Consider the following 17,552-nt stretch of genomic DNA (forward strand, 5'->3'; position numbering starts at 1 on the left):
TTTTGATTACATTTTAGGATGTTTAGTTGTTTCAGTAAGATGCTGGGGATGAAGCCCTTTTGCTGTTGAGTGAGCTCGCCGTACATCCTGAGTCCTCTTACCCTGTTCTCTTCATCTCATTTTTATTCTGTACTAGAGTCTAGAGCTACACTTAGAGAGAACTGCAGTTAAGAGTCTAGAGCTACAGTTGAGTCTAGAGCTACAGAGACTAAAGCAGTGGTTTTCAAACTGTGGGTCAAGAGCCTTTAGGGGTTGAATGACCCTTCGATGGGTTGCCTAAGACCATCAGAAAACCCAGTTATTTACATTAAAAACACAACTATTTACATTATGAGTCGCACCATAGCAAAATTATAGTTATGAAGTAGCTATTTACATTAAAAACACAACTATTTACATTATGATTCATAATAGCAAAAGTACAGTTATGAAGTAGAAACCACAATGATTTTATGGTTGGGGGTCACCACAGCATAAGGAACTGTATTAAAGGGTTGCAGCATTAGGAAGGTTGAGAACCACTATCTACAGCTCTGGTTGAGTACAGAGCTGGGGTGAGAGTCTAGAGCTATACTTAGGATATAGAGCTACAGTTGAATGTAGAACTAGTTTGAGTGTTACATATTTATCTGATACTCATAAATTGGCCCCTATAACTTTTTTGTGTTACCGATTTTCTTTGTATTTTTACTTAGGGGACCATATTTCTGCAGGTACAGGTTTTTAAGTGTCTTTTTTATGTGAATGCTTTTTATATCTTGCCTTACTTAATATACTGTAGAATGTCCGTGTTGAATAGAATTGGTGGAAGCGAACATTCCATACAGGTCTTTGTTTTTTGACATTTTGATTAGGTTGAGGCAGTTCTTGGACATAAATAAGATATGGTTGAACCCGTATCTGTCACTTGACTCCTTGTTTTCATGTTTCTTCCTATTTCTCCTTTACTGCCTTGCTTAGTATTTATATTTTTAGTGTACTATTTCATTCCTTTGTTAATGTTACTATTTTAAAATGATTTATTCTTGGATTCTCTAGGGATTTTGTATTTTAGCCTAATCTTTAGGTTAATGCCAACTTAATTCTTAAAAAGTATAACAACTTTGTTCCACAATGGCTCTACTTTAAATTCTCATTATGTTATAAACTCAAGAATACAACAGGAGAATTATTGCTTTTTAAGGAAACATTGAAAAGAGAAAGATAACATGTATTTTATCATTTCCAGATGATCTTTATTTCTTCCTGTGGATTGAGGTTTCTGTGGAGGGTTTTCTTTTCGCTCAGAGGGCTAACTTTAGTTTTTCTTGTAAGGCAGACCTATAGGCGGCACATTTATTGTCTTTATTTACTGCTGGTCTTTTAAAAAACATTTTTATTTGTGAGAATGTTTACGATCTTCTGATGATGGATTGAGACACACTACCATTGTGACTGAGCTAGCTTCACTACAGTGGTTGCTTGAGCAGGTCGCAGTTGGGCTGACCCTCTTTCCTTCTTCTCTTCCTTCCCTTCCCCTGCCTTCCCCCTCTTCTCTTCCCTCCCATTTTACTCTCTCCTTTCTTCCCTCCTGCTCTTCTCTCTCCCTTCCTCACCACAGTATCTTTCTGGGAGGAGAGTTCTTCCTCACCCCTGCATACAGGGCTGTCTCATAGTGCTGGGCTTCTCATCTTTGGGTTGGCTTGGACACCCCCACCCCCACCCCAGCTGCCTCGTGTCATTTTCCTTGTGGGAAATCTAGCACCATTCTTGGCTTCTACCCACTCCAGGCAGTTGTCACAACTAAAAATGTCTGCAGACGTTACCGGTGTCTCCCTTGGGAAGAAGGGGGTCACCATCGACTGGGCAGCACGATTTAGAGTCCCGGCTGCTAGCTTTCCATTATTTGCTGCCTGCGTGTCCTTTCTCATTGCTGTTCTTTGTCCCGTCAGCTCACTGGTCCCTCTGTCCTTCCCTGGAGGTCACAGTCAGTAGGGGCTGTATCTGCTACTTTACCCAGTTTCCCATACCTGACAAAAGCAGCTTCAGAGAGGGATGATGGTGCTTACAATTCTAGTACGCAGCCCATTGTGGCAGGGAAGCCGCTGTGGCTGCAGCGTGAAGCAGCTGATCACACTGCATCAACAGGACACAGACAGCGATGAGTGCTGTGCTCAGCCCCCTTTCTCTTGTCAGGGCCAGTGTCCACCTGCGGAGCCACCTGGTCCCTTTGTGAAATTTTAGACTTACATTGTACTCATTCCCTTCTCTTTTACTGAAGATTCAGGGATGGACAAGTTTTGCCTTTCCTTGTAGGAGGGATTGAAAGTTGTTGTTTTTTTAATCCCCTCAAAGCCACCCCACCCCTAGTTCAGTTCTTATTTTGTTTTGAAAATCCTCTTCCCTGTGGGTAACTAATGGTGACAATTTCATCTATAGGTTTGAGTTCTGGGAAGATTTTGAAGAAGACCATGGAAAGGGGAGAGAGAATGGTTATCAGAGTCTTCATAAGGTTCTAGAGCCTTTCCTTCTTCGGAGAGTCAAAAAAGATGTGGAGAAATCCCTTCCTGCCAAAGTGGAGCAGATTCTCAGGGTGGAGATGTCAGCCCTTCAGAAACAGTATTATAAGTAAGTTCCTGCCCTGAGGTAAATAATTCATAAGTAATCCGTGCCTTTGAAAAAGTAAAATCTGAACATAGTTTGGTTTGTTTGTTTGTTTGTTTTTGTCTTTGTTTTTTTAATTAAGCCTGGAACCTTGCAGATCTTGTCAGGTGCTCAAGAGTAAAGTTTTCTATTTTTTTATTTTGTTTTTTTGAGGCAGGGCCTCTCTATGTAACTCTACCTGGTCTTGAACTCAGAGTTCCACCTGCCTTCAGAATACCAGGCCTAGCCCTAAGCTTTGCTTTCTTAGAGCAGTAGGAATTGGACTTCAGCCTTGGGCTGGCTAGATAACAACTGAGCTTTGTTCATAGACTCAACACAGAATTAAGTTGTAATTCATAATCAATTAGAAAAAAAGGGGAAGTTGTTTTTATTTGCATAAGTGAGAATTTACACAGTACTTTCTCTTACATAAATGACCCGGAGTTTGTCAATCAAAACATTTTGGGGGAGGGATTTATTTATTTTATGTTGTCTGTATATGAGTGTTTTGCCTGCATGTATGTATATGTACCACATGCATTCCTATTGTCTGCAGAGATTAGAAGAGGGTGTCAGATCTCCTGGAACTGGAGTTAAGGATGGTTATGAACCACCAAGTGGGTCCTGGACCCTAAACCCAGGTCCTCTGCAAGATCAGCAAGTGCTCTTGACTACCAAGTCAACTCTCCAGCCCCTAATTTTTAGTGCTAATAGTCCTATACTAAGCAGGTGTTGGTTAAGCTAGACAATGTTTGTTTTTCATTCAGTAACTCTCCTGTGAAGTTTTTAATACTAGGCATTCTTCTAGCTATTTGGGAAAGATGAAGATGAATGAAACATGTCCCTTCTGGAGCCTTGGTATATCCTAGAAACAGGTCATTGCAGCACAATCTCATTCAAAGTTCAGCAGAGGTAGCACTCACCATAGTGCAGCATGAGCACTCCTTCCTTTCTAGCATTCCAAGCAGCACAGGCAAGCCACGTTTTTGGCTTACTGTTTTGTACAGAAATTCAAGAACAGTGAGTCCCGCACATGGCAGCATAAAATGTACTTGTTACGAACTTTCACATTTAGTTTTCATAAATATGATGCATTTGTGTATATATATATTTGCATGTTTCTGGAAGATCAAACTCAGGGCGTCACGTGCTGGACAGACACTTACTGCTGACCTGTAGGTGGCCCTACGCCCCCATTTGACTTTTAGAGATATTATTATAGGGAGTTTCAAATATAAGCAAAAATAGTATGGTATTTACTCATCTGCTCATAATCTAGCTTCAGTGGTTATTAACTCATGGCCATTAATTAGTTTACTCATATCTTTTCTTCTACTCCTGTCTTAGTGTGTGTCCCTAAAAGAGAAAGACTTCTTATTCTTCAAAAATTTGCCCTGTTATCATACCTTAACAGTTTCATAATATCCACAGAGCATAGAGGAATTGAGAAATAAGATACAGGGATGGGATAGTCAGAACTAAGGATATATATAAAGAAGCCATATGGAAACCCGCTAATTAAAGTATACACACACACACACACACACACACACACACACACACACACACACACACAAATATGTACAGATATGTGTATGTGTGAGTGTCTATGCACCCTTCTACAATTGTCTTCCTTTAGTGTTCTGTGATCAGTGAGGTTGATGTACCCAGTAGGATCATTGAACTTTTTACTTCTGCATGGAGATGTGAATGATCACGATTAGGTGGTAGATAGAAAGTTAAAGTCTCTCTGTCTTTTAGCTTTTATTTCTTATGGTACCATAAACTCTGTGTATTTGAACTAATGTTTTCAATTTGCAGATGGATCCTGACCAGGAATTACAAGGCTCTCGCCAAAGGAACAAGGGGCAGCACATCTGGCTTTCTTAATATTGTGATGGAGCTGAAAAAATGCTGCAATCACTGCTACCTGATCAAAGCTCCAGAGGAAAATGAAAGGGAGAATGGCCAGGAGGTCCTTCAGGTGTGCAGCTCCTCATGCTTCTTACTGCCTTCTCCAGAGTGATGCAGGCTTGCTTAGATTTCTATCGTAGTCAAAGTGCTCCTTCTCTTCCTTGATTACTCTTCAAGGAGCATCAGCAGAAGCTTTCAAAAGCATGAGACAAGCCAGACATGAGTACTGGTGCGGGGTTGACAGGGATGTGGTGGAGGCAGAAGGGTCTTAGGTTGAGGCCAGCTTATTCAGGGTTCACTTGGGCTACATAGTGAGACCTTGTCTCCAGACACACAAAAATGATGAGGAAACTTAAGTAGAATGCAGGAAGTATAGTTCTGTGGATACCATGTTTAAAGACCATTTCAGCAATGGTGTGTTTGATTTAATGATTGAGATGTCTTCTGAATCTTCAGTCCCTAATCAGGAGCAGTGGGAAGCTGATTCTGTTAGACAAACTATTGACAAGACTCCGAGAAAGGGGAAACAGAGTCCTGATCTTCTCTCAGATGGTGAGGATGTTGGATATTCTGGCTGAGTACCTGACTATCAAACACTATCCTTTCCAGGTAAGATGGCTCAGTAACTGGGCTAGCTACACAGTCTAGCTGTCTGTCCTCTCTCTCTTCCCCACTTTCCCGGAGTAGGAGACAAGTTTTCTTACCTGAAAAACATCTGAAATTAAGGTTCCAGAAAGGCCACAGTTTTTCTTCATGCCTTTAGACTACTCTGTGATAATAATGAACATGTGAAGGTCATTCTTTTAAAAAAAAAAAAAAAATTCTCTTTCTTTTTTTTTTTTTCTTTTTTGGTTTTTTGAGATGGCATCTCACTATATAGCCTTAGCTGTCCTGGAACTTAACTATGTAGACCAGGCTGGCCTCAAACTCACAGAGATCTTCTTGCCTATGTCTCCCAAATGCTGAGATTAAAGGTGTGTGCCACTATGCCCGGCAACTGTTATTATTGGAATTGAGTGAGCGAGGACACATGCATAGCATTTGTGTGCTGTGGTGCCTGTGTGGAGATCAGAGGATAACTCAGCAGTTGTTTCTCTCCTGCCACTATGCTCTGAGCTCAAGCTCAGCTCCGTAGGCCTGTGCGGCAAATGCTTTCTACCCGCTGAGTGTAGCTATGATCATTAACATTAAGGACAAGGTGATAGGAAAGATTGGCAAAAGAAAAATGTCTGTTCTATTTATCCATGTGTATTGTCAACATTGACAGTAGGAAACGTGAACCTGATTATAGGATCCCAAATCCGAAGAAGAAAAGAGGCAGTGTTGTTTTATCTTAACCCTGTAGAGTGGGACCTTGGTTTGAGGCTGGGAGCAAAGCAGGAGTTCTTGAAACATCCTGGTCCCCAGAGCAAGTTGTAGTGACTTCTCAGTAGAGTTGTCTCAGTGCTCCTTATTACTGCGACTTATAGGAGGCCTTTTTTATTTCAGATACTGGCTGTGAACCTGCCTTTGCAAATGCCTTTGGGTCCAGGCCGTCCAGATTTATTGTAGATAAAGGGAATAGTAGTAGTTGTAGAGACGTACAGGGAGCTCCCATCTGTGGATCTGTTGTTTGGGTGGCTGTGGCCTTCATGACCTTGGGGAGATGGAGCTCTTTGCAGACTCTGCTTGGATCAGCTTGACCTTTTATAAGTTCAGTGTTTCAAGAGATGATTTTAAGGGATGAAGTGTGAAAGTAGTTCTATATAATGAGAAATGCCTTTTATGTACAGCACTCAGTATTTGCTTTGTATGTATTGAATATTTTCTGTATGGTGACAGTTTTGTACCTGGAAGTGACATATTTTCTAACTAATAAAAAATTCTGCCAGGCGGTGGTGGCGCACGCCTTTAATCCCAGCACTTGGGAGGCAGAGGCAGGCGGATCTCTGTGAGTTCAAGGCCAGCCTGGTCTCCAAAGCGAGTTCCAGGAAAGGCGCAAAGCTACACAGAGAAACCCTGTCTTGAAAAACCAAAAAAAAAAAAAAAAAAAATCTTCTCTGAGTTTGAGGCCAGCCTGATTTACAGAGTGAGTTCCAGGATAGCTGAAACTACACAGAGAAATCCTATCTTGAAAAAACAAAAAACAAAGCAAAACAAACAAATAGAAACCTCCGTGCACAGATGAGTGCCTGAGGCTCAGTTGGTGATACAGTTTTACTATTTGAACACTTTATAGTGACTTTTGAATGTAAATTTTAGAAAAAGCTGGCATATATGATCATTTAATTTGAACATTTTCAGTTGTTTCCAAATGTTATGTTTTGGTTTGTATAGCACTTAATGTTTTTGGCCATATTGCTCTAAGAAGTATTGTTTTTCTGTGGGAGCCACTTACTAAGTGACTAGAGGTATTATTTCCTCATCACACAGGCTGGGTTTTCATCTCTCTCCTTGTAGGTTTTGGCAGAGATTCTGATCCTTGGGTAAGACTAGATAGTCCTTTGAATCAGAAACTTCTGACCTTGAGTTTGTAACTGGAGAGCTTGGGTTACATGAGCCATGCTGTTTACCCAGGACCCCTTCTTGTACTTTGCCAACGATTTCCAGTTATTTTTACTTAGTGTGTGTCTGAGAGATAGAGGTTTCAAGTCTGATGTTCTATTCTGAGTGAGCTGATCTTTCTCACTTAAGATTTTTCCTGTGGTGTATTTTTACAGCGCCTGGATGGTTCTATCAAGGGAGAAATCCGAAAACAGGCATTGGATCACTTCAATGCAGATGGTTCTGAGGTACATTATGCATGGCTTTATTATTTGGACAACTTGGACTTTGTATAGGGGGAAGTCTTTCCAGCTTAATGTATTCTGTTTCAGAAACATTTTGTAGCAGACTTCTCCTGTCTTGACAAGAACAGGAAAGCCCTACTATAGAAGATGCCTTATTTGTTGTCACTCACCACACAAGCATGTACATGCTTGCCTAGCTCCCTTGGTCTGAACTAGTCATGTTTTCTAGTGGGTTACCGAACTTACGGGTTTGAAAGAACAGCAAGGCAAGGGCACGGTGGGCCAGGCCAGTTGTGTTAACTTTGATGTGCATGTTGTCCAAGGTTCTTCTCTGTCCTGTCCTGGTGCTGATGCTTGAATAGTGTGTCTGCCAAGGTTCAGTTATGTTAGACTCCTGGTGGGATGTAGCCCATGCTCTTTTCTGCTTCAAAACTACAATTTTACATTACTAACTGTTCTGCTTGGAATTGGTTTTGCAAAATATTTTGGTTTGGGCACACCTATATCAGAACTACTTTAACCAAGTTAGAAACCCTGAGTATATATAGTCTGCATATCAATTGGTCAGGTGACAGATTTAGAAGTGTAGAAGAAGAGCTTTAGTGTAAGAGAAACTAGTAACATGGAAGACAAAGGGTTCAGTGGAGACAGCCTAGCAGTGTTCTGGACAGAATTCTAATTTCTAGACATATAGTTTTTTTTTTTTTTTTTAAATTTTTGAAAGATAGAACAGTTCTATGTTCTGCTTCCTAAAGGGTTTTAAAAACTCAGTGTCTCTTTCATTATTTCAGAATGATAGGCCTTCTGTCTCTGAATTTATGGGTGGTCCTAGTAAGACAGTGTTCTGGATGCTTCCTTCTCTGAAGGGTGATAATGTATTTGAGGACCAAGACTGCAGAATTAGACTGTGAGAAACGTTAGTCTCATCTCTCTTTCTCCGATTTCTTTAACTGTAAAATTGCAATGGATCCAGGCTCTGCTTTGTAATATTGCCATGAGGGTGAAATGTAGTAAAAAAGAAAGTGCTCATCACATTTCTTGGCATGTAATAGGCAAAATCTGGCAATTTTTTATTGTAATGTTTATCAAAGATAACACTGTTCCCTTGTCTTAATTTAAAAGATGATGTGAGTTAAATACTTTATTTCCTTTTCAGAGAAAATCTGAAGTTTAATTTTTTGTGTAGTTTTATTTTTTGGTTCTCATTCTCTGATAGCCATGTGTACAATATGGTTTCTTTGACATTCTGCAGCCTTTTAAAGTTAATTTTAGAGTTTATCTGGGCAAGATACTACATGCCCACTTATCAGATGTAGATGGTGAAGAATACCTAAATGTATCCTTGACCCTAGTGACACAGTCTTCACACATTGCTGTCTATATTTGTACAGATTGAACCATTCATCTCATTGCGTCTACCTAATTGTAATCTTGCTGTACATGATTTTGGCTTCTTTTGGTCAAAATTATACTTGGAAGATTTTCCCCATGTTGTTAAAAGCCTTAGGATATCCCCCACTTCCCACCCCTGCTATGGGGTCAAACCCAGGTCCTTGTGCATGCTAGGCACTTTGCCACCAAGCCACATGCCTAGCCCAGCACCTTAGAGTTTGATTCTTAGTGTTTTTTCGTGCCTTTGATGTTACTTTTATTGTATGTGGGTGACTCCTTAGCCTCTATGTATGTATGTGTATTCCATATATGCCTGGTGCCCAAGGAGCCCAGAAGAGGATGTTGGAATCCTTGGAACTGGAGTTACAAATGGTTGTGAGCTGACATGTGGGTGCCAGGAACTGAACTTGGGTCTTTTACAAGAACAGCAAGTACTCTGAACCACTGAGTTAGCTCTCCAGCCCCTGCTATTTCTTTAGCCATTTTATTATTGTTTTTATTTATTATTATATCTTGATGCATTTTGTTCACTTTGCTAAAACAATTTATAATTATATGACCTATGTACAAATACTCCCATTTTAGGTTACTTTTAGCAGTGTCAAGCTTCATAATCTTTTTAACCATTATTTTGATAATGTACATAAACAACGTGCAACTTATATTATCTTTGTGACACTGAAAATTGTTTATGAGACCATGTGATGTTCAGATGTTATTTACAGTTTAGCGTCTTACCCCAGACTGTTTGCTGTGGCTCTCTAGAACTTTTCTAAGAGAGACATCCACGTAGTATTTGTATTCTCAGCTGGTGACTAATTTTTATTATGATTAATTAAAATTCTTGGAAGGTAGCTGTCTCCCACTTTGTGTTTTCATGGCTTAATGCAGTTGATTATGACTGTTAGCATGTGAAGAACTTTCTGCTCTTTCTGTCTGTCTGCCTGTTTGTATCTGTGTGCCTGTCTGTCATCTGTTAAATATATCCATTTATTGAGGTTTATTCCCCAAGTCAGCAGCTTATTTATTTAGTCGTTTTGTTTTTGTTTTTAGAGACTTTTGTCTTTTGTAGCCCAGAGTGGTCTCAAACTCAAGATATAACTGTGGACGGCCTTGAAATCCTGACCCTCCTGCCTCTTCTTCCTGAGTGCTGAATTATAGGTGCATGCCACCATACTCGACCCCAGGCCAGTTTTTGAGTGTTAGTTTTGTACTCAGAAGGCATCAACTTTTGGAGGCTGGTGAAATGGCTCAGCATACTTACACACACATATACTAAATAAAAAAATGTACAAAAGAAAAAATGGAAAAGAGAACAGAAAGTCTCAGCTTTTGATAGAGATGATCAGATGCTCTGAAAATAGTGATATTAAGCTTTTTTACATGGCTGTGCAGTTTACATGTTTGTCCACATGTTTTCCTGAGCACTCACCTAGAGAGATAAGGCAGGACGCCTTATTGCTATGGAAACTGGAAGATGTTAGGGCCCAGTCTTAGCCACACACAGTGGTGATGGTAGTTCTCATGTTTCTCAGCAGGCTTGTTTCATGAGTTTTGCTGGTCTCCTCATTGCCTAACAAATGGATTTACTAACCACCTTACATGCATAGTCTCCCTTTTCCTAGAAAGCATGCATTTGGGTAGCTTGCTAAAACAGTCGCACAAAGGCTGAGTGTGTGTGGTGATTTTGTTAACTTGTTGCATACACTGGTTTCATCTGGGACATAAATGCCTGTCCTTGCTGTCTTACTGGATTCTACTTTTCTTCTTTGTTCCCTGCACTGACACTCCTCTTAATCAAATGAAAATCCCCTGTGTCTCAAGTCCTTGAGCTCCTTTTAGCCTCCATAAAGTTTGTCCACCATATCTCACTTTTCTTCACACCTGCAGGGCTTTCCAGGTGTGAGGGCTTATTGGACTGTGAGAGTGTCTCTGAGAAGGCCACTGCATAAAGTAGTATATTGCATTGTGTACAGGACTTCTGCTTCCTGCTCTCCACACGGGCTGGGGGCCTAGGAATCAATCTGGCTTCAGCGGACACAGTTGTCATCTTCGACTCCGACTGGAACCCCCAGAACGACTTGCAGGCACAAGCCCGAGCACATAGAATCGGTCAGAAGAAGCAGGTCAGTGGGAGGGTCTCTGGCCATCACTTGGGCCTGCAGGCAGAGGTTTATTCTTACCCGGAAGACTGTAAGATGTTTGTTTCCCTCCTGCATTGCCTTCTCTTGACTAACTTGTCTTTGGGCCTCATAGTGTGGACTCTTAACCTACCTCTATTTGAGAAGTACATGACGGGGCTTGGGGATTAAGCTCAGTGGTACCAGGCACAAGGCCCTGGATTTGGTCTTCAGCTGGGCACGTGGGGGTATGACAATAACAAAAAATAGGGTAACTGAAAAGTATGTCACAAGTGACTTTCTACATATTCACCAGGAAAGATGTAGGAGGAGCAGACTTAGAGCTGGGACTTTGCTGTGTTAAGAGCATGGCTAACTGGTCAGGGCAGTTAGTCTTCTCCATGAGAATGTAATCTGCAACGTGTTGGAAAGCCATAGGCTTGGGTTTTTGTTTTGTTTCATCTGTGGATCTCAAAGTTTGCTTTCCTACTGGCTAACTTAAAAGTTCATATGTGGCTAGTGATTCAGATTTTGTAGATGGTTGGGAAGATGTTGGTCAAGAAGCAGGCTGTGGTATCTGTAGAAGCACTTCTCTTTAGGGATGTAGCCTGTTACAGATAGCACACATTCTGCACCCACATCTTTGACGCTTGGACCAGCAGGGTAGTCATAATGTGGTACAAGAGGACAAGTGACTTTCCTTCTCCCTCTTGAATTTTGATGGGAGTAATTTTTGCTTTAAATGGAAATGAACATAACATTTTCTTTTTTACAGGTGAATATTTACCGCTTGGTTACAAAGGGTACTGTGGAAGAGGAGATCATAGAACGGGCCAAAAAGAAGATGGTGTTGGACCATCTGGTGATTCAGCGCATGGACACCACTGGCAGGACAGTCCTCGAAAACAACTCAGGAAGATCCAAGTAAGTGCAGAAAGCCCGAGAGCCAGAGCCAGATTGTTCCCACCAGCATTTGGTAGGCTTTTGTAGGGTTTCACCACAGGAAGTGTCTGTCCGCTCTTGATGCTGTAAGGATGCCGCTGCCCTTCCCTGCCTCCATTTATTTTCATGGATGTGTGTGTCTGCGTGTGGAGGTTGGAAGCAAGAATAGGTTTTCTGCTTTTGTCATGTGGTTTCTGGGGACCAAACTCAGGTTGTCAGGCTTGGAACAGTGGCCCTCACCCACTGAGCCAGAAGAAGGCATTGTAACTTGTAACTTGAGTTACAGGTGGCTGTGAGTCACTGTGTGCATGCTGGGAACCAACCCAAGTCATCTGGAAGAGCAGCAAAGGCCATATTTCTAGCCCCTCTTAAATTTTTTCCCATTTTTATTTATTTGTGAGGGAGTGGAGGGAGCACACTTGTGCTTCTGTCTGAGTGTGGAGGTAGAAGAGAACTTGTTTTCTACTTCCATCATGTGGGACTTGGGCAATGAACAGAGGTAGTCTCAGGCTTGGCAACAAGATGCCCTTTCTCGCTGAGCCATCCCTCCAGCCCCTTACTTGAGATCACAACCGTATTTTACTCCTACAGCTCTAATCCTTTTAATAAAGAAGAGCTGACCGCCATCTTGAAATTTGGAGCAGAGGATCTCTTCAAAGAAATTGAAGGAGAGGAGTCAGAGCCTCAGGTAATCAACCTAGAGCCTGGAAATGTACTTTTGTAGCCACTATGGGAATCAATATGAAGGTTCTTAAAATTAAAAATGGAGCTGCCCTGTGCTTCAGCTGTAGCACTCCTGGGACTATACCCAAAGGGACCATAGTGAGGTGCCACCAAGATGCTTCCTAGCCTGCTTACTGAGCACTGTTGACAGTTCTGAATTACTGAGTCAGCTTGGGTCTCCACCGATAGGTGCAGAGGCAGCAAAGTTCCATTGTGTCTGTACGTGTGAAGTCATGTCGTTTGTAGGGAACTTTGATCGAAGTCATCATTTCAAGTGAAATGAGCCAGATTCAGCAGGACAAGTATCACATGTTTTCACGACTGTTGTTCAAGTATATGATATACTTAAAAGGAAATGTAGTTGTATAGTCCATCACTTTTACAGTAAAGATGCACTAGTAGATAGAAAAATGTTTTTTGTGTTTTTTAAAGGATATTTTGTGAGCATATAAATTTCTCAGGGAGCAGATTCCTTGTTAGAGATTTTTATAAAGAAAGTAATTATTTGAAGGCACAGGGATTCTTTTTTTTCCTTGCCAAGTTCAGAGCTCTTATGACATTAAAGAGGAAAGGGTATGGCACTGAAGGACAATGTGTTTCTCCATAGTTTCCTTTCTTAGAACTTCTTGAATTTCGCCTCATCCTTTAAATAAATATCAGTGTGAAGTGTTGGGCACGAACAATGTCGACTGAGGCTGTGAGAGTGAATAGAATGTGGTGGGGTGCTGTCTGGGGTGCACACCTGACGGTTTTAGTAATGCTGAGACTATTGCTCCTTCACTATACCTGTGTGGTGTTTGTTCCTGCAGGAAATGGACATAGATGAAATTTTGCGCTTGGCTGAAACCAGAGAGAATGAAGTGTCGACTAGTGCAACAGATGAGCTTCTGTCACAGTTTAAGGTGGGCAGACCTTTGTGGGAGCGAGCGTTCAACACTGACTTCGTGACAGTGACTCCTGCATCTAGAGCACTTCCTTTTGTTCTAGGCTTGCTGTTTTCCCTGTACCTGAGTTAACTCATGCCCAGTGTCATTGACAAGATAAGCAAAGGACTGGAAGTATGCAGGGACATGGGAGACATTCATGACGGCAGATGCCAAAGAGATGTCAAAGGCATGGGAATTGTTGGTGACAGTTGGGAGATGCCTAATAACTTGGTTAAACCTTTTTTCCCTCTTTTCCTTCCCTCTCCACTCTCCTTCCCTTTTCTCCTATTCCCTACCCTCTGCCTCCTTCCCTCCCAGAGGGAAATAAAGGGATGTGGAATCATGGCGGAATATTGAAACTATGGACACCAGATGAATAGGAAGTGGCATCACTGAGTATAGGTGTTTATTAAAAGGTTTAGGAAAGGTAATTACGTATAACAGATAGTGGGACTAAGTAAGTTAAAAATTTTAGAAAGATGTTACTGTATTTCTAGGGTGCAGGAAGAACATGAAGATAGGCAGATCCTGAAGAGACCTAAGAAGGAAGAAAGCTGAGGCTCAGTGCCCCAGAGGAGGCAGGAAACAATATAATCTAAGCATACCTTGAGAGTTTGGTTGGAAAGAAAACGGAACTGATCACGTCAGTGAAGAGGAGGGAAAGTTTGAGAATTCAGTCTGTGGCTTTAGTTCTGCTGAGAGGCGGAAAGCTGTGGGGCAGCTGCGGGTTAGCTGTGAGTGTGGGGGAGAACTCGATAGGGAGTCATTTAAATCTAGATGGGTCTGTGCTGTGGAGCTGCTCCACAGGATCATGTGACTTTCTCTAGCAATACTTGATGTTGGAGAAATTGGGTCACTTGGCAATCCTAGGATGGGAGATTGGTCTGGAGGGCACAGGGAAATCAAAATAGCGAGTGGTTCCAAAATGCAAGTGAGAACCTGGCTGATTGTATGCAGGTTGAAGAAGCAAGATAAGGGTGAAGGTTCCAGTGGCGTTAGGGACAGTAGGCTGGTTGGCGTTGAGGGAGAAGTGGTGGGTTCTCACTGAAGCAGTGCTTTGTTGTGTGTGCTCCGTGGTTGGCTAAGGTGGATTGTCTTCATGGAAGACTGAGGAGGGACCTGGGAAGAGTGGTCGAAGAGCCCTTGGAATACTGTTCCCAGAATTCGTTCTGGGATGCAGAGGACAGGGTGGAAAGGACGAAGGATTAATCCTTGTGGCTTGTCTTAAATTTGGTGTCTTATAACAGTATAGACTGGTTCATCTAAACAACAGAAATTTATTTCTCACAGTCCTGAAGGTTTCTGAGGTCATGGTCCCAACACGTTGAGGTTCTGTGAGGTCTGTCATCTGACGAGCATATTGCTGTCTTCTTATGTTCTCACAAGGTATAGAGAGGCCCGAGAGCTCTGTCCCTAGTGTAAAGTGACAACTAATCCTGCCATGAGGACTGCATTATCCTGAGCTAATCACTTTCCAAGGACCCCTTCCTAGTACTGTCAGATACTGGCACCAGGATTTCAGCACTAATTTCTTTTAGTTATAGTTGTGCAGGGAATTGAACCCAGGATCTCACACGTGCTATGCAAACATTCTGCCACTAAGCTATAACCCTAATCCTGCAACAAATGAATTTTTGAGGGGACACAAACATTGAACCTGATTCTACCTCTGTGACTATCCTCACAGTTAGACAGATGTGATCTTATGATGTTTTGATTAGAATCTTACATGATTATTTCGATACGGAAAAATTCCACATGCTATAAGGTATTCAGATATAGTCAGCACATTGCTGGCTACTGTTTCCTTCCTGAGTCCTTTTTGTCCTATGTTTTAATACTCGGGGAAATATGACTAACACTAGAGGTCTGCTTACCCTACAGCCTTTCTGTTTATGGAGTGAGTACTTAAGCAGAGTTGACGTTATTTTTCTCCTTAATTCTTTGTCTCAAGCCTTGATTTAGTATGTTGGAAACAGCAATTTAAGAAAAAAAACAAGATTACTGTTTTAGTCAGCAATAACAGCACTTGTGTTACTCTGCTATTTTTGAAGTATTTTAAAGTATGTGATACACATTAACTCCTTTGATATTTACAGCACCTCTGTGAGGAAGTATGCATTGTATTTACAGTTGGCTGAACTAATGTATAGGAAGGCTGTCACCTCCTTCTCCTTCCTTCCTTCCTTCCTTCCTTCCTTCCTTCCTTCCTTCCTTCCTTCCTTCCTTCTTTCCTTTTTCTTTTTCAAACAGAGTGTTACTATGCAGCACTGGCTGTTCTAGAACTCACTCTGTAGACCAGGCTGGCCTCAAACACAGAGATCCAAAGAACTGGGATTAAAGGTGTGTTGTACCACCACCACCCAGGGAGGCTGTTAGTTTCTTAACATGACACATAAGTGCAGCTGTGATCATTTCCCAGGCAGAATGTTAGGCCCATCACTCACAATACTGCCTTTGGAAAAATTAATTCCCAGCTACATGACCTATTAACTTGTATTCATATTTATGTTTATCATTTTTATTTGACTCCTTAAAAATTCCAAACCTACAGCCCCCAGGATAGCTCACTGGGTAAAGGTGCTTGTTGCCAACCTGAGTTCGGTTCCTGGAGTACACATTGTGGAGGAAAGAGCTGACTGATACAGGTTGTCCTCTGACCTTCACAACGTGCAGTAATGTGCGTGTGTGTGCACACACACAGACAAAATAAGTAAATTCATATAAACAGTCCAGACCAAACCAATTGTAAACAGTGCTGAATTTGACGGAGTGGTGAGATGGTTTGTTTTTAACAATCTAGAAATTGTACCTCTTTTTTCTTTTCTTGAAATTTAAAAAATCTTGTTGTAAAGATTAAAATATCGTTGCTGGAAGTTAAAGAGTTAATTTTTACTGCATGCCATAAGGTTTTAATTTGATTTTGTGTTAGCTCCACATGACTTTGAGGAATGGAAACTGTAAAGGCCCTTTTGTGCTTCATGGGACACTTAGGCCAGGAAGGAAGGAAGGCGTGCAAAAGAACGTGAAACCAGAAATGGGGCTCTGACAGATGGACAGGGCCTTCCAGAGCCGGCTCAGGTCTGCCTGGAGCTCTGTCTGGTAGGCTTAGATGGTTTTCTTTCTTGGGGCACATATCATTTGAGTACAAATACCTACAGATGTTTGGTAGGGAATAAATGACATGTTTTCTAGATACGTTTTTGTTTTCTGTCTAAGATTAAAATGTATTCTTGAGCACATATCATCTTTATATACCTTCTACTGCTTACCCTTCTGATAAAAGTGAGTAAGGTTACATGTGGACTAGATGAGTAGGGGCTGGCTTCTGCTGCTCATCACAATTAGGGAGATGCAAGATCATCATGGATGATTAGGTACCAAATATTTTATATCCAAGCAAATTAAATTACACAGTGAGTGTGATGCAAATGAAATACACGAATGATTTAACAATTTTTTGTAATCTTTCTGTGTCTATTTCACTAATTTTTAATAAAAGTTTTTGATGAACCGATAGCTTTGACAAGTTGATTTGGGGGAAATAAAAGGTGAGAATAGTAAAAATAAATTGACTTTGATTATGTAATATTATGAATCCTATTACAGTGTTCTAAATTAAAAACACTCGTTAAGTCGATGCTTGGCAGCTGGTGTTTGCAAGTGGAGAAATGTCAGATGGGGGTTGTCCCTTCACTTCCAGGTTGCCAACTTTGCAACGATGGAAGATGAAGAGGAGCTAGAAGAACGTCCTCACAAGGACTGGGATGAAATCATTCCAGAGGAGCAAAGGAAGAAAGTGGAGGAGGAGGAACGACAGAAGGAGCTAGAAGAAATCTATATGCTGCCGCGAATTCGTAGTTCCACTAAAAAGGTGAGGGGAACGTACGCCCGGGCTCTATGCAACATCAAGAGCAGATTAGTCAAGGGTGAGGCCTTGACACAGGCCTGCAGGGATGCCAGCGGGATGCCAGGGCTCGCAGGCACTCTCGTGGCTTGTTTCTTAGTCTTTGCTGATCGGCTGGCTTTTCAAGAAATGACTGGATGACTTCTGAGTTCGCAGAAGTTTGTATTTTGCCTTTGAGGTTAAAGCTGCTGACAGTCTGACAGTTTGGTTCTCATCGTTACTGTCTTCAACTTTCAGA

The 17,552-nt window shown here is 41.5% G+C and overlaps 1 protein-coding gene across 2 annotated transcripts in view; it reads left to right on the forward strand.

The window, feature by feature from the left end:
• Nucleotides 1-17,552, forward strand: part of Chd2 (chromodomain helicase DNA binding protein 2) — a 116,844-nt gene that overhangs the window by 54,571 nt on the left and 44,721 nt on the right. For both annotated transcript variants that reach the window (XM_059272984.1, XM_059272979.1), the window contains 9 exons: nt 2,419-2,607; nt 4,444-4,606; nt 4,993-5,145; nt 7,236-7,307; nt 10,673-10,822; nt 11,592-11,740; nt 12,350-12,446; nt 13,291-13,383; nt 17,111-17,281. In XM_059272984.1, the coding sequence (XP_059128967.1) occupies nt 2,419-2,607; nt 4,444-4,606; nt 4,993-5,145; nt 7,236-7,307; nt 10,673-10,822; nt 11,592-11,740; nt 12,350-12,446; nt 13,291-13,383; nt 17,111-17,281 (1,237 nt within the window). The remainder of the gene's footprint in view (nt 1-2,418; nt 2,608-4,443; nt 4,607-4,992; nt 5,146-7,235; nt 7,308-10,672; nt 10,823-11,591; nt 11,741-12,349; nt 12,447-13,290; nt 13,384-17,110; nt 17,282-17,552) is intronic.

The sequence above is a fragment of the Peromyscus eremicus genome, chromosome 1, assembly GCF_949786415.1.
Source record: "Peromyscus eremicus chromosome 1, PerEre_H2_v1, whole genome shotgun sequence".
Classification (NCBI taxonomy): Eukaryota; Metazoa; Chordata; class Mammalia; order Rodentia; family Cricetidae; genus Peromyscus; species Peromyscus eremicus.